The 27,721-nt window shown below is 44.4% G+C and overlaps 1 protein-coding gene across 1 annotated transcript in view; it reads left to right on the plus strand.

Moving 5' to 3' along the window:
• Positions 1–27,721, plus strand: part of ARHGEF9 (Cdc42 guanine nucleotide exchange factor 9) — a 267,659-nt gene that overhangs the window by 204,706 nt on the left and 35,232 nt on the right. The window contains exons 6-8 of the mRNA XM_081336695.1: positions 1,504–1,683; positions 10,378–10,610; positions 21,083–21,212. Coding sequence (XP_081192821.1) covers positions 1,504–1,683; positions 10,378–10,610; positions 21,083–21,212 — 543 coding nt within the window. The remainder of the gene's footprint in view (positions 1–1,503; positions 1,684–10,377; positions 10,611–21,082; positions 21,213–27,721) is intronic.

Below are 27,721 nucleotides of genomic sequence, written 5' to 3' on the forward strand. Positions count from 1 at the left end.
GACAGTGCCACCTCACTTCAAAAATCCTCAACACCTTTTCTTGTGATTTCCAGGTTACGTTATGTAGCTCAGATACCTACAACGTGGTTGGCTTAGCCCACCTTCTGGGTTTGCACAGTGCATGAACTAAGAAGGAGCTACTTGATTCAGAGTAGGCTTGGATTGATGGCTTATGTCATTTCAGCAAGGTGCTTCCCGATGCAAGGGGGATGCAGTTATCTTAAGTTAAACCAAGACAGCAAGGCAATTTCCCTTGATGAACGTTTTACACTGCATTGAATCCTCTTTCAAAGACTGGGCATGTCTAGTCTAAGGAACAGAAGGACGAGGGGGGACATGATAGCAGTGTTCCAATATCTCAGGGGCTGCCCCAAAGAAGAGGCAGTCAAGCTATTCTCCAAAGCGCCTGAAGGCAAGACAAGAAGCCACGGATGGAAACCAATCAAGGAGAGAAACAACCTAGAACTAAGGAGGAATTCCCTGACAGTTAGAACAATTAACCAGTGGAACAACCTGCCTCCAGAAGCTGTCCAAGCAGGGGGTTGGATTAGATGACCTCCAAGATACCTTCCAACCCCATTATTCTGTTATGTGTGTGTGTGTGTGTGTGTTTGTGTGTGTGTGTGAGAGAGAGAGAGAGAGAGAGAGAGGGAGAGAGAGAGAGAGAGAGAGAGAGAGACTGCAGTCAGACAGGTCAGCTGAGATTCTGTATGTGTATGTGTGTGTGTGAATCTTTCCCTTCCCCCTCCTTCCTTCCTCCCTCCCTCCCTCCCTTTTCCTTCCTCCCCCTCTCTCCCTTCCTTTTCCTTTCTTTCTTCCTTCCTTCCCTCCCTTTTCCTTCCTTCCTTCCCTCCCTCCCTCTCTCCCTCCCTCCCTTTCTTCCTTCCTTCCTTCCTCCCTCTCTCCCATCCATCCATCCATCCATCCATCCATCCATCCATCCATCCATCCACCCATCCATCCAATGAGCACTGAAGGGAGATTTTGCCAAATCTCACTATGAGCCCCCCCACCTGAACTTTACTGACCTTTGTCCAATCTGACCGTTAAGCTGCCCCCTTGGTGCACAGTCTACCTAGCTTGATTCCTCAAGGAGCCCATTCTCTGAATGAACCCCGGGTCATAAAATAACCAACTGCACTGGGGTTATGCAACAAAGTACAATGCAAAGGAAAAAAAAAATCTGAGACTAACCAAGCTCGGCATGTTATTCAGCTGGAACCATAGGATTTTTGACTGACTTGCAAACACGGTCTGTGAATTAGAGTGCGGTTCTTTGTGGCTCCCAACAATACCAAAGGATTAACCATGATTATTCATCCTGACATCTAGGAGTGGCCAAAATACTGATTGAATTTTATACTGGGGATTAAATTTTACTTTACTCTACTAATCTCAGGATAATATTTTTATGGTATCCAGCAATATGTGGTTAGGGAAACAGCCTGTTTGTGGTGCAGTCCTGACTTGTAAACTTTTGTCTTTTTAAAAAATTTCCTTCAGGGTTATTTAAAGCAGTGTCGGAAGAGAAGAGACATGTTCAGTGATGAGCAGCTGAAGATCATATTTGGCAACATTGAAGACATCTACAGGTTTCAGATGGGCTTTGTAAGGGACTTGGAGAAGCAGTACAACAATGAGGACCCTCATCTCAGTGAAATAGGACCATGTTTTCTAGAGCATGTAAGTTTTTCAGAGAGGGAGGAAGTGAATGGGAGAGATCTTCCGTTTAGCTTGATTATCTTTGCAAAGTTGGGTTGCTGGGAAGTGGTGGGATTCAAATAGGTGAACAACTGGTTCTCTGTGTGGATGCCGCTTCCGGAAGTCCATTCTGGGCCTGGGCAACAACAACAACAACAACAAAAATAGCTACCGGTTCTGCTGAAGCGGTGCAAACCGGCTGAATCCCAGCACTGTTGTTGGGCATTTTTTGCGTGTTCCATAGGCAGAATTTCCACACAAACTAGATTCTTGTTTCAAGCTCATTGTGGTTTCCTTAGCCATAATTTGTTGACTGAATCACAGTAAGTTGAGTGTTCACAATAAGTTTTCCCTGAAGTTCCACGGTGGCTTGAACAGCTGGGCCTGACCCTGATTTAGGTAGCTTCAGTGATGTGGGCCTGCGTTGTCAAACACCAGATCTAATTTCCATAAGACATGGGTTTGGGTTTGCACAGGATGGATGTGGGACATGAATAATGAGTGCTGACCACAGAAAGTGAGCTAATGAAGACTAACATCATCTGCCCATACCTAAAATCCGAAGATCCTGTTTTCTGATTACTTGCTAGGAAGCTGCTTCTGCAGTGCACCAAAGTATTTATTCTCCGCTTACAGAAGATAGCAGAAGTTCTTACGGCCCCCTTTTTTCCCTCCTTTTCATCCTCCTGTTTTAGGGTGATCCACCGAATGGAAATTACAGGGTAGAGAATCTGTGTAAAAATGGGTTGCGGTAAATCAGAGCAACCAAAACCAAAGAGATTTTAACCGGCAGGGCGGTAGGAGTCAATGCCGTATCTGGTACTGTTATTATTAAAAGGTTCCCATCGATTTGCTCCTATCCGTGGATAAATTGAATCATCTTCTACCCAACCTGGCCAACATGCATTTGTGTTGTGATTCAGGGTCAGCCTGTGGGTTCGGCAGTTGGGTCGGACGACTCAGAGGAGGAGGAGGGGGGTGTTGAAGAGCTTGCTGATGATGGCTTTGAGGCTCCGCAGAGCCCTCAGCCAGGCCCCTCCCACCTGGTGGAGACCCAGCTGTGTGAGCCTGACAGCGTGGATGAAGATGACCCACAGCTGGCCCTGTTCAAGGACGCCCGACGCAGGAGGCAGTCAATCAGGAGTAAACAGAGGAAGGCAATGGGGCACCTCAGAAGGAGGCAGAGAGAGGCCACGCCCTGAGCTGTATTTAAGGGGAATGTGTGGGAGGGCTGGTTTGCTGAAGGCAACTGCTTGGATAGTTCCTGTTTCATAGCTTCTGTTTCATGGTTGGTGTCTGTTTTATGTTAATAAATTTGGCAGGCTTCATTCCAGCCTCTTGCCGTTTGTAAAGGGGTTGTCCCTGCCTTTTCTGCAGGGCCGGTAGCAGGCTGGTACAGAACAGTTTGTCAGTGTTGCCATAAATGGTTGATTCTGCTTTTTTTTTTTTCAAAACCTCCATTTGGCTCAGGCACACTGTTTCACCTTGGCTGGGGAAGTCTGGGAGTTCAAGTGCCAACATTTTAAAAGTTTCCAAGGTTGAGAAACAAGGCACCAGGCTAGAAACCAGAAGACTTGAATAACAGAGTTGGAAAGGGCCTTGGAGGTCTTCTAGTCCAACCTCATGCCCAAGCAGGAGAACAGACAAGTGACTGTCCAGTATCTTCTTGAAAGCCTCCAATGTGGGAGCATTCAAAACTTCTGAAGGCAACCTGTTCTACTGGTTAATTGTCCTCACTGTCAGGAAATTTCTCCTTAGTTCTAGGTTGCTTCTCTCCTTGACTAGTTTCCATCCGTTGCTTCTTGTCCTGCCCTCTGGTGCTTTGGAGAATAACTTGACTCCCTCTTCTTTGGGGCAGCCCCTGAGATATTGGAACACTGCTATCCTGTCACCCCTCATCCTTCTTTTCATTAAACTAGACCAGGGGTAGGCAACCTCGGCTCTTTTATGACTCATGGACTTCAACTCCCAGAATTCCTGAGTCAGCTATTCTGACTCAGGAATTCTGGGAGTTGAAGTCCATGAGTCATAAAAGAGCCGAGGTTGCCTACCCCTGAACTAGACATACCCAATTCCGGCAACCATTCTTTGTATGTTTTAGCCTCCAGTCCCCTCAACATCTTTGTTGCTCTTCTCTGCACTCTTTCTAGAATCTCAACATCTTTTTTTACATTGTGGTGACCAGAACTGGATGCAGTTTTCCAAGTGTGGCCTTACCGAGGCATTGTAAAGTCATATTAACGCTTTATTGTGAGAATAAACTTGAAAGACAGGAGAAAGAGCTGCAGCCTAGACAACTGTCAGATTAACAAAATCTGAGTCCAAATCAGAAATGTAACTTGAGAAAGCATCTCTTTTGTCATTCACTGGAACATGAAGGCAGGGAGGGAAGAGGTACATTCAGGTTTCGGATACTGTAAAGCAGTGGTTGTTTTTTTTTTTTTAACCACCGCCCCTTTAAGATGGAATTCTGGGAGTTGAAGTCCGTCCATCTTAAAGGGGCCGTGGTTGAAAAAAACACCACTGTAACTTTACAATACAAGTAGCATTTATATTGATGATTTTAATCTCCTGGCCTGGACTATCTCGAAGGGCCAACACAGGGTGACTTTGGGTGAGTTATTCTCTGACAGCTCTAAGAAGGCTAGCCAAACCACTTCTGAAAACTTTAGAGATTGATCCAGGCGGTGACCTGGAGGCAAGATGGACTCAGAAGCATGAAAGAAAACAAAAATATAACCCAGGCGTGAGGAATAGGATGTTTTCGCTGACTGAAATGGCTCTCACGGACTCGCTGCTGTTGCCAGTTACATAAATACCATTTTGCAGGGCTGATGGGATTGTAGATCTCTGCGGAAATGTCAAGAAAATCATGCAACGTAGCTTTTGCAGCTTCTCCTTTGGGGAAGAAGCAGCCCTAAGATGGTGCTTACGTAAGAAAATGCCACTTATCCAGGACGCTGGATCCTTTGAAGTGTAACCGAGTTGCTTTTGGTGTCAACTCCACCAGGCTTCATTTCATTACCAGGAAAGCTTTGGAGAATGTTAGAGAAATGCATTGCAATTGCTGATGATTCCTCTACAAGATGCCGGTTAAAACCCTTCTCAGCATCATGTGTCATAATGCCTTAGATTACCGATCCGCTTTGTTTGCTCGCTTTCATTCGTCAATTGTCTTTAGCGCAATGACTGGAGTTACGAACAGGCTCTGGGGAAGAGGAAAAAAAAAGGAAAGGAAACAAATCATAAGTGCCACAATCCATCTGGGGTTGTCACCGTTTTGCCCCAAGGCCACCTAGTTTGACTTCAGCTATCTGTTTCCAAAATAGGAAGATAAAGAAATTGCATTGGCCAATGAGATTTGGGGTGGGTGGGGGGGGGAACGGACACTTGCATTGATACTGGATGGGAGAAACGAGCCCGTTAAAGGGATGGTCCCACGTTATGGGCCTCTCCGAGGAATCAGATCCTGAATTACAGGAGCAGTGGGGTGGATTCCCGGGAGGGAGGTGCTGCATTCCAGAGGACCAAGAGACAGCAAAGTTTAGATAGTTTGGGTGGGTGGAAGAGAATTAAGACGGCTCCTCCCTAGAAGTACTCAGCGTATAGATAGTCCTCGACTTACAACAGTGACCACTTAGTGACCATGCAGAGTTATAGCAGCACTGAAAAAAGTGACTTATGACCGTTTCTCATTGACCGTGGGTCATGTGATCAAAATTCAGACGCGTGGCAAGTGACTCATATTTATGACAGCTGCGGTGTCCCCAGGGTGATGTGATCCCCTTTTGTGACCTTCTGAGATGGAAAATCAATGGCGAAGCCAGATTCACTTAACAACTGTGTTACCAACTTAAGGACTGCAGTGAGCCACTTAACAAGCGTGGCCAGAAAAGTTGTAAAATGGGGCAAAATTCACCTGACAACTGTCTCGCTTAGCAACAGAAACGTTGGGCTCAAGTGTGACCATACTTGGAGGACCACCTGATGCAAGTAGTTGTTTCACCCATAAAGGAGAATATTTGTAGCTCAGGATTGAAGGTAGAGGTCATTACCTAACTAGGTAGCATTATGACTGGCACGGATGATATCTAATTTGGATAGTGAAACATCTGCAAGAAAACAAGCTAGCTCAGAGAGCACCGAGGACCCCACAGTTCTCCTCCTCCTCCTCTCTCCTCTTCCTCTCTCCTCTTCCTCCTCCCTCCTCCTCTTGCTCCTCCTCTTTGTCCTCCTCCTCCCTCCTCCTCTTCCTCCTCCTCCCACCCTCCTCCTTCTCATCCTCCTCTTCCTCCTCTCTCCTCCTCTTCCTTCTCCTCTTCCTTCACCCCTCCTCTTCCTCTTCCTCCGTCCTCTTGCTCCTCCTCCTCTTCCTCCTCCTTTGTCCTCCTCCTCCCTCCTCCTCTTCCTCCTCCTCCCCCCTCCTTCTCATCCTCCTCTTCCTCCTCCTCCTCTTCCTCCCTTCTCTTCCTCCTCCCCTCCTTCTCTTGCTCTTCTTTGTCCTCCCCCTCCTCTCCTCCTCTTCCTTCTCCTCCCTCCTCCTCTTCTTCCTCCTCCCCCTCCTCCTCTCCTCCTCTTCCTTCTCTTCTTCCTCCTCTTTTTCCCTTCCTCCTCCTCTCCTCCTTTTCCTTCTCTTCCTCCTCTTCCTCCTCTTCCTTCTCTTCTTCCCCCTCCTCCTCTTCTTCCTCCTCCCCCCTCCTTCTCCTCCTCCCCTTCTCTTCTCCTCTTCCTTCTCCTCCTCCTCCTTCTCCTCCTCCTCCTCTTCCTCCTCCTCTTCCTTCTCCCCTCCTTCTCCTCTTCCTCCTTCTCCTCTTCCTCCTCCTCCTCCCTAGTAACTCCAGTCCCTTCTCACACAAACGGTCTGGCCTATTCTGCAAGAGAACAGCCAAGCTCAGAGAGCACCTCGTAGATGTTTCAGTTTGGCAAGATTTCGGCTTCCTGGCGAAGAACAATCAAAGGAAAGTGCTCTCAAGTAAATCCCCATGTCCGTCTTGGTTTCGGGAGCCTGACAAGTAGGGACTGACAGGTGCTGATCTCGCCAGCCAGCCAGCAGGCCTTGGGGCATGTGCAGAGGGAACTCAGGAAGAGCACGCCTGAAGACGAGACTGCTCCACTCAGCTCTGATCCCTGCAGGGAATCCTCAAGCCCACTTCTCTCTTTTTCTGGTGCTTTCCGGAGCTCTTGCACTGCGGTGAGATTTATGGCTCCCCCAAAGGATTCTGATCCGAGTCTGACCTCCTGCACTGGTAATTGCTGGCATGGGAGAGACTGTCAAGTGCCCGAAAAGGAGCCTGTTTGCTGCAGCCCTCAGCAGGGAGCAGTTACTAGCTGGGCTGGAAGGACGGGAAGCTGGTTGCAATCGGCAGTAGAGGCTGCAATGCCGGGCCTTGAGCATCTTGTCTCCTCCACGCGGGTCGTCCACGGGACCAGAATTTCCACCGCGAAACGAGGCTGCGAAGCCACTCGTGCCCGATTTTATGATCTTTCCTTTTTTTCCCCTGCCAGAGTCGTTAAGTGAACCACTGCCGTTGTTAAGCGAATCGCCTGATTGCTAAGTTCATCCAGCTTTCCCCGTTAGACCGGGAAGGTCACAAATGGCGATCGCATTGTAAATGCAGGTAGTCCTCGGCTTACCCACCACAACTGAACCCAAAGACATTTGTGAAGTGAGTTTTGCCCCCCGTTTTATGACCTTCCTTGCCACGGTTGTTAAGTGAATCACTGCAGTTGTCAAATGGGTCGAACCGTTGCTAAGTGAATTTGGCTTCCCCCTTGACCTGGCTTGTCAGAGGTTTGCCAAAGGGGAAATCACGTGACCCCGGGACACCGCCAAACTGTCATAAATCTGAGTCAGTGGCCCAAATCAGCCTTGGTGGAGCAGTGGGCTAATGCCTCCTTAAGTAACACCAGCTGCCTGCAATTAGTGCAGGTTCGAGTCCCACCAGGCTCAAGGTTGACTCAGCCTTCCATCCTTCCGAGGTAGGTAAAATGAGGACCCAGATTGTTGGGGGCAATTAAGCTGACTTTGTAATAATGCCGCTTGGGGGGGGGGTGAAAGCCCTAATAAGCAGGCATATACATAGAATGAAGGCTACTGCTAAGCTTGTAAGCCGCCCTGAGTCTTCGGAGAAGGGCGGGATATAAATGGAATTAAAATAAAATAAAATAAATAAATAAGCGTCTGAATGTTGATCACGTAACCAGGGGGATGCTACAGGGGCCGGTGAGTATGAAGCCTCGGTCCTAAGTCACTTTGTTTCCAGTGTCATCGTAACTTTCAATGGTCACTAAATGAACTGTTGTTAAGCCGAGGACTGCCTCCACCTACCACTTGCCAAGGAACTGTGGGGATGCTGCAAAGCTTGTCATTGCAGGATCTGTTCTTCAGTCATTTTATTCCCCAGTGCCATTGTAACTTTGAATGGCCATTAAACGAATGGCTATAAGTCGAGGACTGTCTGTTCTTTTTTTAAAAAAAATTGAAAAGTTTTACAGTACATTTTAAACATATACTCCTTCCCTCCCCCTCCCCCCCACACCCCATCCCTCCCCCCTCCCCCCCCCCCCGACTTCCCAGAGCTGAATACAGGGTATTGCCTCTAACAAACTTGAGCTAAAATATGCTAACCAACTATAAATACGCTTTAAATCCTATCGCACTTTAACTCCCCTTAAACATAAGTAAATAATAATACAACTTATAATTCTAATATTCATTCATGTGCTAGGTGAAATTTTTTAGTCCCATATTTATTCTGAATACAATCAATCCATCTTCTCCATTCCGAGATATATCTCTGTTGCGATTGTTCTTTCAAATGTGCCGAAATTTTTGCCATTTATGCCAAGTTTGAAACTTTTAAAGTCCACTCGTCTATCGTAGGCAGTTCCTCCTCCTTCCAATATTGCGAAACCAAAAGTCTTGCTGCCGTTATTAAATTCAACATCAATTTAGTTTCTATAACAGTACAATCAGTAATAATACCCAGTAAAAATAACTGTGGAGTAAACCTTATCTTTTTCTTAAATATCTTCTGCATATTCCACCAAATTTTAATCCAAAAAGCTTTAACTTTTTTACAAGTCCAAGACTGTCTGTTCTTGAGGAAGGGGACCGCCCTCCATGGTCCTAACCAAGGAGAGAAGCAACCTAGAAGTAAGGAAAAAATTCCTGACAGGGAGAAGAATTAACCAGTGGAACGGCTGGCCTCCAGATGTTGTGAATGCTTTGTCACTGGAGGTTTTTAAGAAGAGACTGGACTTGTCTGAAATTTTATAGGGTCCCGTGCTTGAGCAGGGGGATGGATTAGAAGACCTCCAAGGTCCCTTCCAGCTCTGCTTTGATTGAAAGTGGCCTCTATGACTCTCAGGAAGCTAAGGGCCAGCCCTCGGAGTACTAACGACCAGAGGACTTCAAAGAATATAAATCTATTTCCCACTATCAGTTAGAACTGAAGAAGCTTCTTGGATGAGAAACGAAACAGTTTCAAAAAGAAAAAAGAAAACCAAGGAAGTCCAATTGCCTTTTGGAAAAAAACAAACAAAACACCTTGGGACATCCATGACCTGGATGATGACACTTGATTATCTCTTGATGACCCTTGATGGACAGTATACAGATGTGGGCGCCACACTTTCCGAAGGATTCCAGTGAAGTGGCTCAGTTGGACTGTGGGTTCTGAGATACGTTTGGTCTAGAGAAAAAGTAGCAGAAGGGTATTCATGTAGCTGTCAATTTATCGGAACCATGACAGTAGCGTTCTTGAGTTACTGAAAGGGTTAGAAGTTAGAAGAAGATCTAACTTCCGTCCCTTATTAAATGCAGGATATGGCACAACCTTCTGCCATTCCAGAGGGTGGACTAACCAAGGAGAGAAGCAATCTAGAATTAAGGGGAAATTTCCTGACAGTGAGAACAATCAACCGGTGGAACAGCTTTGCCTTCAGAGGTTGTGGGTGCTCCATCACTAGAGGTTTTCGAGAAGAGATTGGGTAGCTATTTATCTGAAATGGCATAGCCCTGTGGAACCAACTGCCCCTTGAGCTCCGGATGGCCCCGGATCTCTGGTCCTTTCGCTGCGGCCTTAAAACATTCCTTTTTCATCAGGCTGACCTGGACTGACGACAGGGTTTTTAAAAATGTTTTTAATTTTTAATTGTTTAGTTTAACTTAATTATTCGGGCTGTTTATTTAATTTCTTTTAACTTTTGTATCGTTGTTTTTTATTGTTGTTAGCCGCCCTGAGTCCTTCGGGAGATAGGGCAGCATATAAGTCCCAAAAATAAATAAATAAATAAATAGGGTCTTCTGCTTGAGCAGGGGGTTGGACTAGAAGACCTCCAAAGACCCTACCAACTCTTGTTATTCTGCGTCCGGCTGAACGTTAGGAAAACCACCCAACAAGAGAAGAAGCTTTACAGAGGGACCAAAGACCCAGTAAGATTTCAGGTTTCCATCCTTGGAGATGTTCAAGCATAGGCTGGAGAGTTCTCTGTCTGGAATGCTTTTAATTTAGATTCCTGCTCTAGGTATGGGGTTGGGCATCACACTCCCAGTGGTCTTTTCCAGTTGCGGTTTTTGCCAACCTCTTTGTTGTGATTACAATCTGCCCTGTAGCTACTTCTTTATGAGACATCTCGCCCGCCCTTTCTGTTTTCCTCTCTCTCTCTCTGTAGCAAGATGGATTCTGGATCTACTCCGAGTACTGTAATAACCACTTGGATGCATGCATGGAGCTTTCCAAATTAATGAAAGATGGCAGGTACCAGCACTTCTTCGAAGCTTGCCGTCTCTTGCAGCAGATGATTGACATCGCCATAGATGGTTTCCTGTTGACCCCTGTCCAGAAGATCTGCAAGTACCCTCTGCAGCTTGCAGAACTGCTCAAGTACACGGCACAGGATCACAGGTAGGTGGCTAGCTTGGATTCAGGGCTGGGAGGAGCAGGAGAGGAGGGGGATCTTCTGGGACTGTTGGAGATGGACCCTTTTAGTTCAAGCCCTTTCTTTCTGTCACCAGGCCAAGGATCAGACCCCTTGTTATCTCTGCTTTTCATTGCAGATTTGCCCAGTTCAGGCAGAGCAGGAAGTTTACTTGTGACTTACGGACCACTTTCTTTTCCAAGATGACAAAACTTTTATTATTACTGATCATCGCAGTCAGCCAGATGTTCAGACTGGATTTGGCATTTTTGTCTACCTGTCGAGTCTTTACCAAGGACCTGGGATAGGCATATGTGGATGTTTGATGGTATTATAGATATTGTCGCAGGATGGAAGCGGTTCCTAGTAAGGCCGCCTTTTGCAATTGACTAATGGCGAATTAGTCAATGCCAAAGGTGTTCTAGTGGTGCGCCACTTGTTTTGGGATGGCAGCCATGGTGCCTATTACTGTTGGTTACTACCCTTGCTTGCCTTTGCCACAGTCTTTCTATTTCTATTTGTAGGTCTTTGTATTTTGTTATCTTCTCCAGTTCTTTCTCTTCTATTCTGCTGTCTCCAGGCACTGCCATGTGCATTATCCAGACTTTTTTGTCTTTCTTATCGACAATTGTTAGGTCTGGGGTGTTATGTTGCAGGTGCTTCTCTGTTTGCATTCTCAAGTCCCAGAGCAGTTTAACTTTATCATTTTCTATGACTTTCTCTATTTTATGATCTCACCAGTTCTTGCTTACAGGCAAATGATATTTCTTGCAGATCTTCCAATGCACCATTGTTGCTACTTTGTCATGCCGCTGCTTGTAGTCAGTCTGTGTGATCTTCTTGCAGCAGCTTACCAGGTGGTCCACTGTTTCTTCACCTTCTTTGCATAGGTGGCACTTACTGTCTGTTGCTGTCTTCTCAATTTTGACTTTGTATCCATTTGTCCTTAAGGCTTGGTCTTGTGCAGCCAGAATTAGTCCCTCGGTCTTTCTTCAACTTTCCTGCTTTTAGCCATTGCCAGGTCTTGTTATTATCTGCTTTCCCAGCTATTTTTTAATGTACTGGCCATTTAGTGCTTTGTCTTCCCATGCCTCTATTCTGTTCTTCATTGGGTCTTTCTTGTAGGCCAGTTTGGTCTCTCCAGTAGTCAGTAAGCCTTCCTGATATACTAATTTCAGTGCATCTTCATCATTGTCCTTCAGATATTCTTCCAAAGCCATTTTTCCTTCTTCAACCATCTGATGTACTTGCAGCATTCTACGTCCACCTATTTGCCTTGGTAGATAGAGTCTGTCAATGTCATTGTGTGGATGAAGGGCATGATTCATTGTCATTATTTTTCTGGTCTTCCTATCCATTGTTTTTAGTTCTGCTTGAGTCCAGTCCACTATTCCAGCTGTGTATCTAATGTCTGGAATTGCCCAGGTGTTTATTGCCTTCATGGTATTTCCTCCATTGAGTTTGGACTTTAAGATCTTCTTCACTCTCTTGATGTAGTCACCTCTAATCTTTTTCCGTGGCAACCAGGACTGCAGGAATTGTGGTCACTAAGCAGCGTGGTTGTGTTTTACGACCACATTGCTTAATACCTGAAATCCTGGTCCCAGTTTCTGTCTTGAGCTGAAATTTTAGAGAGATTGTTTGGCTTCCAACTGCTTGGTCAGATGAAGATAAGGGCAATCTAATAAAGAGATAATAAAAGAAATGTCATTTGCTTGAATTATTTCTTTAGTTTTTGGAGCATTGAAGGGGTCTGTCTGACACACACACACACACACACACACACACACACACACAGGGAGAATCCCCAGAATCTTCCATCCATCAGATCTCATCTTCCGTTTTTTTCTGAACAGATAGATACCCTTCCAATTGTTAAATTATTGCTATTATTACTATTACTATTATTATTATTATTATATAACTTTTATTCATTAAACATGAAACTCAGTCAAGTGAACACTCAAATTGACTGGCACTAATGGTTGACATGGGTTGCTGCCAGCATCTAGGTATCAACCAGGTATCTCCTTAAAATGTAAGATGTTCCGAGTAGCGCAGTTTTTTGTAGCTTTGCTGGAGTTATTGCAGGAAGCTACAATTTCTTGATGTATTTTGCAAAGTATTTGGACATCGTTCCCAGTGCCCCAATGACAATGGGTATCACTGTTACACGTTTCATCGATAATCACGCAGTTTCGATGGACAGGTCACGGTATTTCATAATTTTTTTAAAGTTCTTTTTCTTCGACTCTGGCATCTCCTGGTACAGCGATATCAATCAACTGTACGCTTCGGTTCTCTACGACTGCGATATCTGGCGTGTTGTGTTCCAAATGGCGATCTGTCTGTATTTGGAAGTCCCACAAGATCTTCAATAATAATAATAATAATAATAATAATAATAATAATAATAATAATAATAATAATAATAATAATAATAATAATAATAATATAATTTACATTTCAAAGATCAGCCTCCATTTGGGCAGGCAGCTGCTCATAGGGACAGAATCTCCCTCTGACATCAGCCAGACTTATTTCCTAGCCCATTAGCCATCAATTTTATCTTCCAGCTATCTAAATTTACCCTGCAAGATGCCATCTGGGTGGGAAGCCAGACTTCTGGTCCTTGAAACTCAGGGTTAGCGCGGCACTGTTTGGCCAGGAGCCTCGTCCTCCCGTGAAATCATTAAGGAAAAGGCACGGTTCCCCTCCAGGGAACCGTTCCATAGTATTAATCCATTGGCCTCCGCAAACATCCCTGGCCATTTCTCATCTGTCATTTGCTTGTTGAGCTGGAGCCGTCGGGCTTCTGTCTGGTTTTGTTAATGAGTGGATGGCAGGGGAGGGGAAGGCAGGGAGGAGCGGTGGGGGGTGCAGCTCCATTCAAAAAACGACACCTCTAAAAAACAAAAAAATCTTAAAGTGAAGGGAACGCAGGGAGCATACGCATACGTGGCTGCGGTTGGAAAGAGGGATGCTGAATGCAGAGGTTCTCTCCTTCGTCTAACAATGTAGACATCAGGAATGTAGGAGGAGACATGGCTCTGTTTCCGAAAGGCAGATGTTTGGCAGTATGTGTGTGTGTGAGTTTCTCTCTCTCTCTCTCTCTCTCTCTCTCTCTCTCTCTCTCTCTCTCTCTCTCTCTCTCTGTGTGTGTGTGTGTGTGTGTGTGTGAGAGAGAGAGAGAGAGAGAGAGAGAAGATCAGCTGATTAGATTGTCCTCTGCTTTTTGCCCCAGTCAGCAGTCCAGTCTGGCTGGAACAGCTTGCCTTCAGACATTGTGGATGCTCCATCACTGGAGGCTTTCAAAAAAGGGACTGGACAACCATTTGTCTGGAATGGTCTAGGGCAGGGGCCTTCACACTTGGCCCTCTTATGACTTGTGGACTTCAACTCCCAGAATTCCTCAGCCCGTGTGCCTGGCTGAAGAATTCTGGGAGTTGAAGTCCACAAGTCATAAAAGGGCCAAATTTGAAGACTCCTGGTATAGGGTGAGGGTGGAGGTGTGTTCTCCAAATTTGTGGGCTGGTTTTCTGAATGTTTTGTGACCAGGCCAGGTAACATCTTCAGCGGAATTTAGGGAATGTCAGTGTTCTGCTTATAAGGGCTTTGTGTGGTCAGTAGGTCTTGTGATGGGAGGGTCACATCAGGTGAGGGTCTTGTGATGGGAAGACCTGTATGAAGATTTATTGTAAGCTTAAACTCTCTGCAAGAATCTGAACTACTGCCATCGAAGGGAAATTAGTGGGAATTAAGGATAGAAAGGAATTGAAGGTGGGCTGGTCTTAAATCTCTTGTGGGCATGCAGAGACTCATGACTGATGATGAATTTGACCCCTCCCTCCAGCTTAGCCAGGTCATCTCCTATAGAATCTGCATTCATTTTGATCATCCACAAGTAATCCAGCGATAGTAATTCCTGCTATAGTTGACAATGGATTTTGACTCAGCTCTCCCATTCATGATCCATAACCTTAACCACTCCACTTGGCTCAGCTTGATGGCTTGATTTGGGGGAAGGGAGATGACTTTCCAAGTTAAATGAATATATGTTAAATGTGATTTGTAAATCCTGGGTTCCAACTTGGGCTATATGAAGCCAGCCACTGATTTCCTAACTGCTGGTTATGACCTCTTTTGCACCTTATCTTTCAGTCTCTGTGTTTGGAAATCTGCTCTTGCCCTATCATCCTTCTTTCTTCTTTGTTTCTTTAAAAAAAAACCATGAATTTTATGTGTCTATGGAGGTTCTCCATCATCCAGGTCATGGTTGTCCCAAAAATGATTTTCCCCAAAGGCAACAGGACTTTCTTGGGGTTTTTTTCTTTCAAAACGCTTCAGAAGAACTGAAGAAGCTTCTGTTGTGATTCAGGGTCAGCCTGTGGGTTCGGTAGTTGGGTCGGACGACTCAGAGGAGGAGGAGGAGGGGGGTGTTGAAGAGCTTGATGAGAGCCCCCAGCCAGGCCCCTCTCATCTGGTCACGACGCAGACCCAGCTGTGTGAGCCTGACAGCGTGGATGAAGATGACCCACAGCTGGCCCTGTTCAAGGATGCCTGACACAGGAGGCAGTCAATCAGGAGTAAACAGAGGAAGGCAATGGGGCTCCTCGGAAGGAGGCAGAGAGAAGCCACGCCCTGAACTGTATTTAAGGGGGAATGCATGGGAGGGCTGGTTTGCTGAAGGCAACCGCTTGAAAAGCTCCTGTTTCTTGGTTCGTGTCTTGTTCTATTTGCTTTTGTAGCAATAAATTTGGCAGGCTTAGTTCCAGCCTCTTGCCTTCTTGTAAAAGGGGTTGTCCCTGCCTTTTCTGCACGGCCGGTAGCAGGCTGGTACAGAACAGCTTCTTGGATGAGAAGTGAAACATTTTCAAAAAACAAAACAAAACACACCCCAACAACAACCAGAAAGTATAGTTGCTGTTTGGAAAAGCACCTTTGGGATATAAATTTTATTTAAAGTTTTAAGGAGAACATTAAAAAACAACGCCCACTAATATAGAAGAAAGAAAACAAAGCAGAAAGAAAGAAAGAAAAGTGCAGAGAGAAAAAGAGCACAAAAGAACAGGGGTTTCCGTTCAGACTGTATAAAACTTGCGCCTTTCATTCCCTTTGCTCCTTCCCACTCAGGGAGCGCACGCTTCTGTGTGCAACAGCACTTTGAGTGGTGGCCACATAGCCAGAAATAACAAAGGAGTCTCTTGGCAGGAGCTGATGCGGCATTTTTCTGACATAATGCTGAGTGGGAACACACCAGGTGTGCGTGTGGGAGGCCCACAGCCAACCTCATGTGAAAAGGAGCAGCTCTTTGAATGTGGGAATGTACACAGGCACTCTCTGCCCAGGTTCCCCCGTTGGGATCCTGTCGAAAACGCTGAGGTGTTTGTCAAAGTTGTGAGGGGAGTAGTGGCTCCGTAACTAACCCATTTGAGAAAGGCAGTGTTTGCAAACTACCTCACTTGGAAACTCCCACATCTCTTCCTAGTGACTAAGTTACGTACTAGTTACTAAAGATAAATTTTCCTATGCGTTAGGAATCGTTGTGCAGAGGTCTCCTTGTGCTACCAAGGAGTTGCACAGACAAGGAAGGGTACTGAGAGCAGTAAGAGTCACACAGTAACCACAAGAGTACACTGAGTTGTGAAAGCAAAAAGTACTTTACTTTTGAGGTGGTGTAAAAACAAAAATGCACAGTCAAAAATAAACAGTCCAGGTCATACACAATAGTAACAGTCCAAGGAGTATTCTAAATGCAAAGTCTTCTTACTGGTCCAGAGGTCAATACACAGTTGTTCAGGTTTATCACAGTACTGTAGTAAACCAACAGTACAGCAAAACAGCAATAGTAGAGAGAGCAGAGAATTCAGAGAGAAAGAAGCTACGTTCCTAGCTCCCTCTTATGGCCATGAGAACACTTACACACCCATCGGCCAATTAACATCTTAAAGTCACAACATCATAGCTTATATATTTTCAACCCAACTATGTAGGTTATCACCATATGCCTAACACTATGGATGAGAACAAACAACCAGTGGATCAGCTTGCCTTCAGAAGTTGTGGGTACCCCATCACTGGAGGCTTTCAAGAAGAGACTGGGCAGCTACTTGTCTGGAGTAGCACAGACTCTCCTGCTTGAGGATTGGACTGGAAGGCATCCAAGGTCCCATCCTGTTCTATTATTCTGTTATCACTGGAAGTTTTCAAGAAGAGATTGGACAGCCATTTGATCGAGATGGTATAAGGTCTCCTGCTTGAGCACGGGGTTGGACTAGAAAACCTCCAAGGCTGGAGGTTGTGTTACTTTTCATTGGAATTTGCTTTCAGAGCAGCTCTGGCTGTAGATTCTTTGGTAGAGTTGGGTATTCTTGTCTCTCGACATGCAGGCCAAATTCATGTAGGTGTGAAAGTCCATCCTTTCTTTGTGCAATCATTGTCCCATCGGTTTGCATTTCCCTTGGCTTCCTGGTTTCCTTTTGAACCCCGAGAGAAAATGTCAGGGTGAAAGTCCTCCCATAAAGCTTTTTTTTTTTTTGAGATTGAGAAGGATGGGCAGTTGAGGAGGAAGAAGGAGCCACAGAATACAATTCACTTTCAGGAACGCAGTAACAGAAGCTCAAGAATACCACCAGAAAACTATTTGAAATCACTTCTTGAGGGGCCATGAGAGTAAGGTGGAGAAAACAGGCAGAGAAGAGATTGAGATAGAATTTGGCAGAGTGTTGGTGTAGGGCAATTTCCCCCCCCAAAAAAAAAACTTTGACAACTTTAAAATGCGTGGATTTCAATTCCCAGAATTCCTCAGCCAGCAGAAACACTGCTATAGTGGCTTCCCTCTGACTTTTTCACATCATTTAAACCCCTGAGAAGTTTTTCCCTGGGATCAAAAGTCTGGGCCCATTCAACAATGAAGAGAGAATTCTTATAGCAGGCCAGCTGGTGGACTTTTAAAGAGACAGATGTTTATGCTTCTATCTCCATTAAATCGTTGTTCAGATTTTCCTCTGCAGGGGGGGGGTAGATTTAGACCTCTCTATGGACTCTCCTGGCCAGGAACAGGAGGATGCCAAGGAGGTGCCCATGGTTTTGAACCCAAAAAGACCATTCTGTACTCTGAACCATCAAGATGGCACAGAATCTGGGTTCTTGTTTCTGGCTAGACCAGCCTTCCTCAGAATGGTCATTTTCTGCATTTATGGACTTTTAAGTCCCCAAAAGTCTCCACCAGCTTGGTTATTTCTGAGAATTTGTGAAACCCAAGACAGATTCCCATAATAGCGAGCAATGTATATAAAAGATAAGGTTGTGCATCATACGTGTGTTTTGGAGCCTTCTGGAATCCATTTTGCAAATTCCAAATGAGTATACAAGTTGATCCACGACTTGATTGCCAGATGGATTTCTCATCATTAAGCTGGACCCTCTATCTGGGGTCAGTAAAGAAGGCTGGTGTAAATTAAGTCAGGCTGCTCTATGGAACTCATATGTGAGGGGGTGCCTGACTGAAGATGCTCTCCAAAGATCAGGGCCCCTATGTGGTCTTCTCCAAAAGAAACCTGATCAGCCCTCCCAACCAATTCGTCTCCAGATTTGTTGAGTATCAACTCTCATCATACCTGCAGAGTAAGTATACAAAGATTGGTGAAGGGAAGTAGGCATGCTTGTTGCTGTTGTTAGTTGCCAAGTCGTGTCTGACCCATCGTGACCCCATGGACAACGTCCTCCAGGCCTTCCTGTCCACTACCATCTTCTGGAGTCCATTTAGGCTCACGCCTACTGCTTCAGGCATGCTTAGCCTACCAAAAAGAAGGCTTAGGAGAGACCTGATAGCAATCTTCCAGTACTTGAGGGCCTGTCACAAAGAAGAAGGGGTCCACTTATTCTTCAAAGACTGTGAGGGGAGGACAAGTAGCAATGGCTGGAAGCTCATCAGAGGGAGATCCAACCTGAAAATAAGGAGGAATTTCCTGACAGTGAGAACAGTTAATCCATGGAACAACTCCCTTCCTGGAGTTGTGGAAGCTCCCTCACTGGAGGGTTTCAAGAAAAGTTTGGACACTCATTTGTCCAGGATGGTATAAGGATTCCTACCTTTTGAGGGGGTTGGTTGAGAAGACCTCCAAGGTCCCTTCCATCCCTATGATTCTAGTCAATGTAGCTTAAGAGGGAAGATTAATGCACATCTGGAGGGCCTCACATTAAAGTAGATGGCTGTGAGTGCTTCTTCAAGGACTTTCAACCTAGTTTCCTGAAGTGGGGTGGGGTAGACCAAGTGAAATGTTGATTTAAAAAAAATCAATCATATCTCAACAACCTACTGTTTTCTTTTTCCTCATTAGTGAGAAGCCAATATTGTGCCCTGAGTTAATCATAAATTATGATGACACCAAGAAAGCAACTAGCTAGTCTGTCTCTCTCTCTCTGACTGAAATCAATGGTATGGTCTTGGAATGGAAAATATAGCACACGGTAGAAATCAATACCATTGACTTTATTTTTGTGCAAAAGATGGATTTTTTTCCCCCGGCCCCAGCGAGACTCGCACTCACGCTTGTGCCCACACAGAGACACCCAGACCATTGAGTATGTGTTCATATACACATTGCAGAGTTTAATTACCTGCATAACATTCTACTATGAGAACAAACATCAGTGGCGGGATTGAGTACAAAGAAAGTAGATCAACGTTATGTTAACTTCTTTGCGGTTTCTAAAAAGATCTCTTCTCTTATGAAAGAGGTTTTTTTTGTGTTGGAACCAATCTGAATCGGTCACTGGGACCAAAAGTTTGTTCTTCTAAGCTTTTGGACTTGTGCTAGAACCCTAACCCACAGGGAACTTCTTTCTCTCCAGAATGTGTGCACTGGGGTGTTCTATGCGTTGTATTTATGTGGGGCCTGGTTATGGGTGGCGTTAAGTTGTTAATTGGGGTCTTGATGGCTGGCTATTAAGTCTTAGTTATTGTTTCCTTGTGACGCCTAAGTATCTAATAAGCTGGTGATAAATCAGCACTCCTATTGACTGACAAGGGGACTCACTTCCCAGACGTGTCAATCATTTCTCCGGCTATTGGTGTTCATTGCCTTGTTCTCAGGATGCGTGAGAATTCCTTTAGTGTTTCTCCTGGTGGACTTTTTGAGGTTTTGTGTTTTAGGTTGCAATGGATGCTGCTGCTGCTTAGAGTCTGTATGTGTTTATGACATGGCTTTCCATCTCTCTTGTAGACTAACTGGCTGTCAACACTTCCTGATGTGAAAAGGCTTAGGGTAATAGGAGTAGAGAAAGTCAAGGAATTTATATCCCCCTAGAGAAGGGATTTCATAATTAAAGATCAGACACATGTGTGCAGATTCTTGATGACTTTGGGACAAAATAATACTAGGCTTACACTTATGAGAAGGTGACAAATTTTTCTTTTCTTTTAAAGAAATTCATCAAATGTCATCTGATTGAAGCAGGAGTGCTGGAAAAACTTGTAGAATAATTCTAATATAATTTCACACCCATAAAGGAGCTTGTTATGGCCCATCTGAATTGAGTTTGGAGTCTTGTCTGAACGCTCCTCAGGACCTTTGGCTAATTTCCTACGTCACTTAGCCACCGTTGCATGGTTTATTCAAGAGGCCATAGCTAAGGATTCTTCAGCAAGACAAACTGTTGTAGTGTCCAGCCTTTACTGACTCTGGTGAGAAAGTTCTCAGATGAAATTCAGGGGTCCATACTTCCGCGTGAAGAAAATTTGCCAACCATATTGGCTGAAGAGCAGGCCGTAGATCAAGGAAAGTGTGCAAGCTTCTCATGAAACAAAGAGTAGAACATAGAATAATGGAGTTGGAAGGGATCTTGGAAATCTTCTAGTCCAACCCCCTGCTCAAGCAGGAGACCCTATACCATTTCAGACAAATGGTTGTCCAGTCTCTTTTTAAAAGCCTCCAGTGATGGAGCAACCACAACTTCTGAAGGCAAGCCTTTCCATTAGTGGATTGCTCTCACCATTAGGAAATTTCTCCTTAGTTCCTAGGTTGCTTCTCTTCTTGGTTAGTTCCATCCATTGTTTATTGTCTTGCCTTTTGGTGCTCTGGGAAATAGTTTGACCCCCTCGTCTTTGTAGGAGCCCCTCAAATATTGGAACAGTACTATCATCTCTCCCCTAGTCCTTTTTTCCCCATTAGGCTAGACGTACCCAATTCCTGTAACCATTCTTTGTATGTTTTAGTCTAGAGCCCCCTAATCATTCTTGTTGTGTCAGATTTAATTTTGTAGTTGAAGGGTTACGTAACTAAACCTCTTTGGGAGACACCAAAGAACCACCGTCTAGCAGAATGGGTCCCTTGGGCTTAAATTGTTTGATCCAATTTTCCATGCGCATCTCGTCATGTTCCCAGGTGACATCCACCATTGTTACATCACTTCTGTAATTTCACAGGCTGTTCCCCCCACCCCTTTTTCCGCCCAGTGATTACCGGTACGTGGCCGCTGCGCTTGCTGTCATGAGGAACGTGACCCAGCAGATCAACGAGCGGAAGAGGAGACTGGAGAACATAGACAAGATCGCCCAGTGGCAGGCGTCCGTCCTGGATTGGGAGGTAGGTGGCCCTCCTTCCAATATTTGGCTTCTAACTATGGCTCAGTGCAAGACTTCAGACTAGATCAGGCATTGGTTCTCTGACAACTGATTCCTGGGGATGCATGGGGTTGTTTCCGTAGGCAATTTATGCCCTGCATTTTCATTAGGGAGTGCCTTTCCCACCATCTCCAAGTCATGTTGCTTTGATTTTTGCATTGTAGACATTTTTTTTTGGGGGGGGGGAGGCATTGCTCATTAGGAAATTCAGGGGTTTCTTTAGCCCAAGGCCTCCCTTCCCCGTCGAGTCCACTGTGATTAAGTTAACTTGGGCAGATGCGTGTGAAATTCCTGCAGTGCCCTTGATGGTGGATCAGCGTCATTTTTGGTTCGTTACAGCTAGTACAGTTAAAACCGCTTAGGATTTCCCCCCTCCCCCCGTTTCCTTCCTTGAATTTCGCACGTACTTATCTAAACTGCCACTGCATTTAGAGCCTCCCTTTTCCTGGGAATTAAATGCTGCACAGGAGAGATCTCCTCCTCCTCCTCGTTTTAGTCCCACAACACTCCCACAAAGTCAGCTGAACTGAGAAGGTGTCTCTGGTCAGCTGTCTTAGTCATAAAGCTATTAATAACCATTTCTTAGGGAGCGAGGCTAAGAATTGGACCCTAGAGATTTATTTGGCCCTGCTTTGGTTTTGTGGAGAGCATCTTTTCAGAAGCCCGTCTTTGTGGCTTGTGCACCATGGTTTTTATTATTATTACAGGTAGTCCTTGACTTACAACAGTTCATTTAGTGACTGTTGAAAGTTATAACATTACTGAAAAAAATTGACTTATGGCCATTTTTCACGCTTACGATCATTACATGATCCCCATGATCGAAATTCGGACGCTTGGCAACTAACTCACATTTGTGACGGTTGCAGTGTCCTGGGATCATGTGATCCCCTTTTGTGATCTTCTGACAAGCAAAGTCAATGGGTAAACCAGGTTCACTTAACAAACGTAACTAATTTGCCGTGATTTGTTTAATAACGGTGGCAAGAAAGGTCGTAAAATGGGGCAGAGCTCACTTAACAAATGTCTCGCTTAAGCAAGACAAATTTTGGGCTCGGCGTGCTTGTAAATCGAGGACTACCTGTATTATGGTACATTGCACAGTCAGCTAGATGTTTAGACTGGATTTGGCATTTTTGGTCCACCTATCGAGTCCTTCCCAAGGACCCAGGATAGGCAGATGTTCTTGTTTGATGGTGTTGAAGGTCTCTTCATAGGATGTAAGCTCTTCTGACTCCAGCTGCCTTTTGCAATTGACGGGCGGTGATTTTGTCAATGCCGATGGTGTTCAAGTGGTGCTCCAGTTGTTTAATAGGCACCTGTTAATACTGGGACTATTAATAATAATAATAATAATAATAATAATAATAATAATAATAATAATAATAATAATAATAATAATAATAAATACAAATGAAAATAAAAATATTGAGAAAGTGGGGAAAGGAAGGAAGGAAGGAAGGAAGGAAGGAAGGAAGGAAGGAAGGAAGGAAGGAAGGAAGGAAGGAAGGAAGGAAGGGGTAAGAGAGGAGGCCAAAAGAAGCATTGGCTTCCAGTATTTTTCAATGCAGTAAAATATAAAATAAAATTACAGCCTCAACTTTTTATGTAACAACTAGTAGTATTTCTGTAATAGCAAGGTAGTTTAATCAGCAAAAGCCAAAGTCAAAATTTCATTTTTTTTCTCTACCTTTAAGCACAAAGTACAGAAGTGATTTCCAGGTAGAAACAAAATTGGATATATTTTTTCTCTGATTAAATCACTTAATTTTGCCATCTCTGCTCCGTTTTTCTGTCGATTCTTCTTTCATGAGGTTTGTGTACCATGGTTGATAGCATAATATTATATGTAACTCAAGCCATGAAGAGCACAGTGGTGGCCCAATGGTTAGAATGCAGTACTACAGGCTAACTCACTGTTCACTTCCAGGAGTTCGATTCTGACTAGCTCAAGGTTGACTCAGCCTTCCACCTTTCCAAGGTTGGTAAAATGAGGACCCAGATTGTTGGGGGCAAATAAACCACTTAGAGAGGGGCTGTAAAGCACTGTGAAGCAGTTATAAGTGTTATTGCTGTTGCTACAATTCTGGACGTGTGACTTGAACCACTGATGTATTGATCTCCATAGTGATTGATTAACTCCATTTCTACTGCTTACTTAGTAAATGGCTTAATGAATATATCAGAGCTATGCTATAGTCAGGAAAAAATCAGCTATCCCATTTCAGAGAGATGAAATGGCCTCTGTTTTATTTCTTGTTATACTTCTAATAGCTATATGATATCAGATATTTGTCAGGCTTCAATCAGCCAGGAACCTGAGATAATACAACTTCTGTCCCCAACTGTAGAATATTCTTATGCTAAGCATCTTTTTTACTGTATGCGTTCTTGAAATAGTTTTTTTTTTAAAGTGAGATCTTATTCTCTAACATTTCCTTTCAGATAGTCCTTATTTCAAAAGCATAGCGGCTTTGTTGTTCAAGTTCTACACAGAATTAAAACTAATGTGAAATAAATATTTTACCTGGATATTTGTTAGCTGTGCATGACCATCTAATTGGTTATTAGTTATTTAATTTAAATTAAGAGATATGATTGATGGAGAAACTGAAATTGGGGGGGGGTCGTCAGGCAGGTGAAGAGGGGGGAAATGCATGATTAATTCTCTTTCCTTTCTGTTCTTTCGTTACTCCTTTGCATGTTTAAATGCAAATAAGGAATTCCTTTCTTAATGGAGATTAATTCAGTGCCTTGGTTGTTGTTTTTCTTAGAGCCTTGTTGGCTCTTTGATGTTCATTGAAGCATGATATATGGAAATATAACTTGAGAACAAACGGAGAAGGACAGGACTAGTTATACCAAATTAATTATGGATTATTACTTCTTTAAAGGAATAGCACATGAAACATAAGATAGTCAGGCATACATTAGGGTCCTTCTGCTGTTTGCAGGGAACTAATGTAAGATACCCCTTAAGAACAGAACAGAGTAACAGAGTTGGAAGGGAGATTGGAGGTCTTCTAGTTGAACCCCCTGCTCAAGCAGGAGACCCTATACCATTCTGGACAAGTGGCTGTCCAGTCTTTTCTCAAAAGCCTCCAGTGATGGAGCACCCACAACATCTGGAGGCAAGTTGCTCCACTGGTTAATTGTCCTCAGTGTTAGGGAATTCCTCCTTAGTTCTAGGTTGCTTCTCTCCTTGATTAGTTTCCATCCTCTGCTTCTTGTCCTGTCCTTAGGTGCTTTGGAGAATAGGTTGACCCCCTTCCTCTTTGCAGGAGCCCCTCAAATATTGGAACATTTCTATCCTCTCACCCCAGTCCTTCTTTTTTTTTCTAGTCTAAAAAAGGTAAAAGGTAAAGGTTCCCCCGCACAGGCGTGCTAGTCGTTTTCGACTCTAGGGGCCGGTGCTCATCTCCGTTTCAAAGCCGAAGAGCCAGCGCTTGTCCGAGGATGTCTCCGTGGTCATGTGGCAGGCATGACTAGACACCAAAGGCACACGGAATGCTGTTATCTTCCCACCTGCAACCATTCTTCATATGTTTTAGCCTCCAGGCCCCTAATTGTCATCCTTCCTCTTCTCTGCATTCTTTCCTGAGTCTCAACATCTCTCTCTCTTTTTTTAATGATACAATAGAAAAACCTCTCAACTGTATGTCATCTTAGGTTAAGAAAAGAATAGCACTGAGATACTTAGTATTCATGAGAAGATGGAGAGCTGCAACTTGACCTTTGTGCGGGATCGATAACTATTTTGGTCCCGTCATCATTAATACTGTGAGAGGCTGGTTGTTAGAGCTATGGCGCCCATCCAACTATGCAGAATGTCCAACCTCCCCCTTCTCCTGCCTTATTTAACAATTCAAAGCTACCAGTCGAAGCAGCCTCTGGGAGAAAAAGAAGCAGCTGCATTATGGAAATGAGTGGGGATAAGGAGATTAACCCGAATTCTCCACTGAAACAGGAATAGTTCAACATAATTTGGTCCTTGGAATTTGAGGCTATTGTTGGCTGAACATTGTACCTTGCAAGGAATGTTCAGTTGTGAGTGGTAACAAGTAATTTTCTAGTTGGGGTAGACCAGGGGTAGGCAACCTTGGCTCTTTTATGACTCATGGACTTCAACTCCCAGAATTCCTGAGCCACCATGGCTCAGCTTGGAAACCTCTGCCTTTCGCCTCAGCATGGCTGGCTCAGGAATTCTGGGAGTTGGTCCCCGAGTCATAAAAGAGCCAAGGTTGCCTACCCCTGCGGTAGACCAACCTTGGCATCTCTATGACTCGTGGACATCTCCCAGAATTCCTGAGCCAGCATGGCTCAGCTTGGAAACCTCTCCCTTTCCCCTCAGCATGGCTGGCTCAGGAATTCTGGGAGTTGAAGTCCACGAGTCATAAAAGAGCCAAGGTGGCCTACCCCTGTGGTAGACCAACTGAGAGCAACTGCCTTGAAAATGGACTGGGGCAATCCAAGCAGGGAGGTTGACTCATTGCAGTGGAATTGTGTGTTGGGCCCCACACCAGGAGTGGCACACGGCAGTTCTTCCAAGCTCTTTATTGTTTCAGACTCATAGACAAAATCTTTCTAGACCAAGTATTCTACTATCTGCATCTACAATATACTCTGTGAGCTATTATGGAGGGCCTGTCTTCACCCACTTTCTCTCCCACATGATCTCTGGGCTGAGTTGTTCTCTTACTCCTCTGGAATAAATCCCCTTTCACCTGGGAATCCACCTCATCGCTACATTCCATCACAACCTTTATGGACTTCAGCTCCCAGAATCCCTCAGCCACCATTTGTGGACTTCAGCTCCCAGAATTCCACAGTCAGCATGTGTCAGCCTCAAAACCAGGAACATTTCTTCCCAGCTGAGTTTTTTTATTGCGTTGGACTCATAGACACAATGTTGCCAGACCGAAGACTACTTCCTACATCTACAGAATACTCTGGGAACTATTAGGGAGGAGCTATCTCCATCCTCTTTCTCACACACATGATCTCTGGGCTGAGTTGCATCTTACTCCTCTGAAATGAACCCCTTGCCTCCTGGGGGCCCATCTCCTCAATACATTCTATCACATTGTGTTGGGTTTCCATATGGAAGCATCTACTGTCCTGATATACCTTCCTGTATAACGTATATATCCAGAATCTCCTTAGAATTATCTTTTTACAGACCATCCATATCATGTCCTGTTTGCTCAGTAGCAGGATTACCCTAAGGCCTAACCCTTTGGGGCAAAGAGAGATTTTTCTTAGAGTAAACTGAAAAACAAAACAAAACACAGGAATGGAAGCCATTCCTTCCTCCCTCTTAATCAAAAGCCAGTTCCCCCTATTTTTTTATCTCTGTATGGCTGAATCTTCATATAAGAGCCTTGGTGGAGCAGTGGGCTAATGCCTCCTTAAGTAACACCAGCTGTCTGCAATTAGTGCAGGTTCGAGTCCAACCAGGCTCAAGGTTGACTCAGCCTTCCATCCTTCCGAGGTAGGTAAAATGAGGACCCAGATTGTTGGGGGCAATTAAGCTGACTTTGTAATAATGCCGCTTGGGGTGTGTGTGAAAGCCTTAAAAAGCAGGCATATACATAGAATGAAGGCTACTGCTAAGCTTGTAAGCCGCCCTGAGTCTTCGGAGAAGGGCGGGTTATAAATGGAATTTAAAAATATATATATATAATCCATATCTGGACCAATTCTGGGGTTACCATAACCCAGTTATATCCACTGAAACTCACTGCTCTATGACTGTGAATATATTCAAAATATGAAGTCAGGGGAAAAAAAGACTTTTACCCACTGTTTGTCAACTCCAGTATGGAGCCTTGACGTTCAAGATGGTCCCGTTATAATTAGAGTTTGAAGATTGAAATGTGGAGGTCAGGCTTTAAAAAATATAAATGCAGCTGAGATATCCAGATGAGGTTTGGAATAGACAGGAATGCAATACTAGCTCTGATTTGTATCTTACCTTAGCCATATCGAGCTTTTAACAGTGACCGAGGTGGCAAAAGGAAGAAGAGGCTTGAAAGAAAGACATTCAGGTTCAAAACAAAAAAACTGAATTGAATTGATTGGATTTTTTTATTGGCCAAGTGTGATTGGACACACAAGGACTTTGTCTCCGGTGCATAAGTTCTCAGGGTGCATACATACAACAACAAAGGAATGCAGCACAATTGCTGGTAGCTTTGATTGGAGCTCTTCCCAACAAGGGCAGTGAAATTTATTCCTTGGGACCAAGCAATTCTCAGCTGTTATTGCAACCTCCTAAAATGAGAAATGAATTTCTGAAGAAAAAAACCCACCCTCGTGAACAAAGCAAATTATTTCACCGCAATTAGAATTTGGCAAGAAAGATCCATGCTGTTTACATGTGATTATTATTTTTAGGTCTGTACGTATGGCAACCTTGCAGCTCTTTGGCAGATGTTCTTTATGTATGTTTAACTTCATATTCTCGGTGAA

The sequence above is a fragment of the Vipera berus genome (assembly GCF_964194415.1).
Source record: "Vipera berus genome assembly, chromosome: 11".
NCBI lineage: Eukaryota > Metazoa > Chordata > Lepidosauria > Squamata > Viperidae > Vipera > Vipera berus.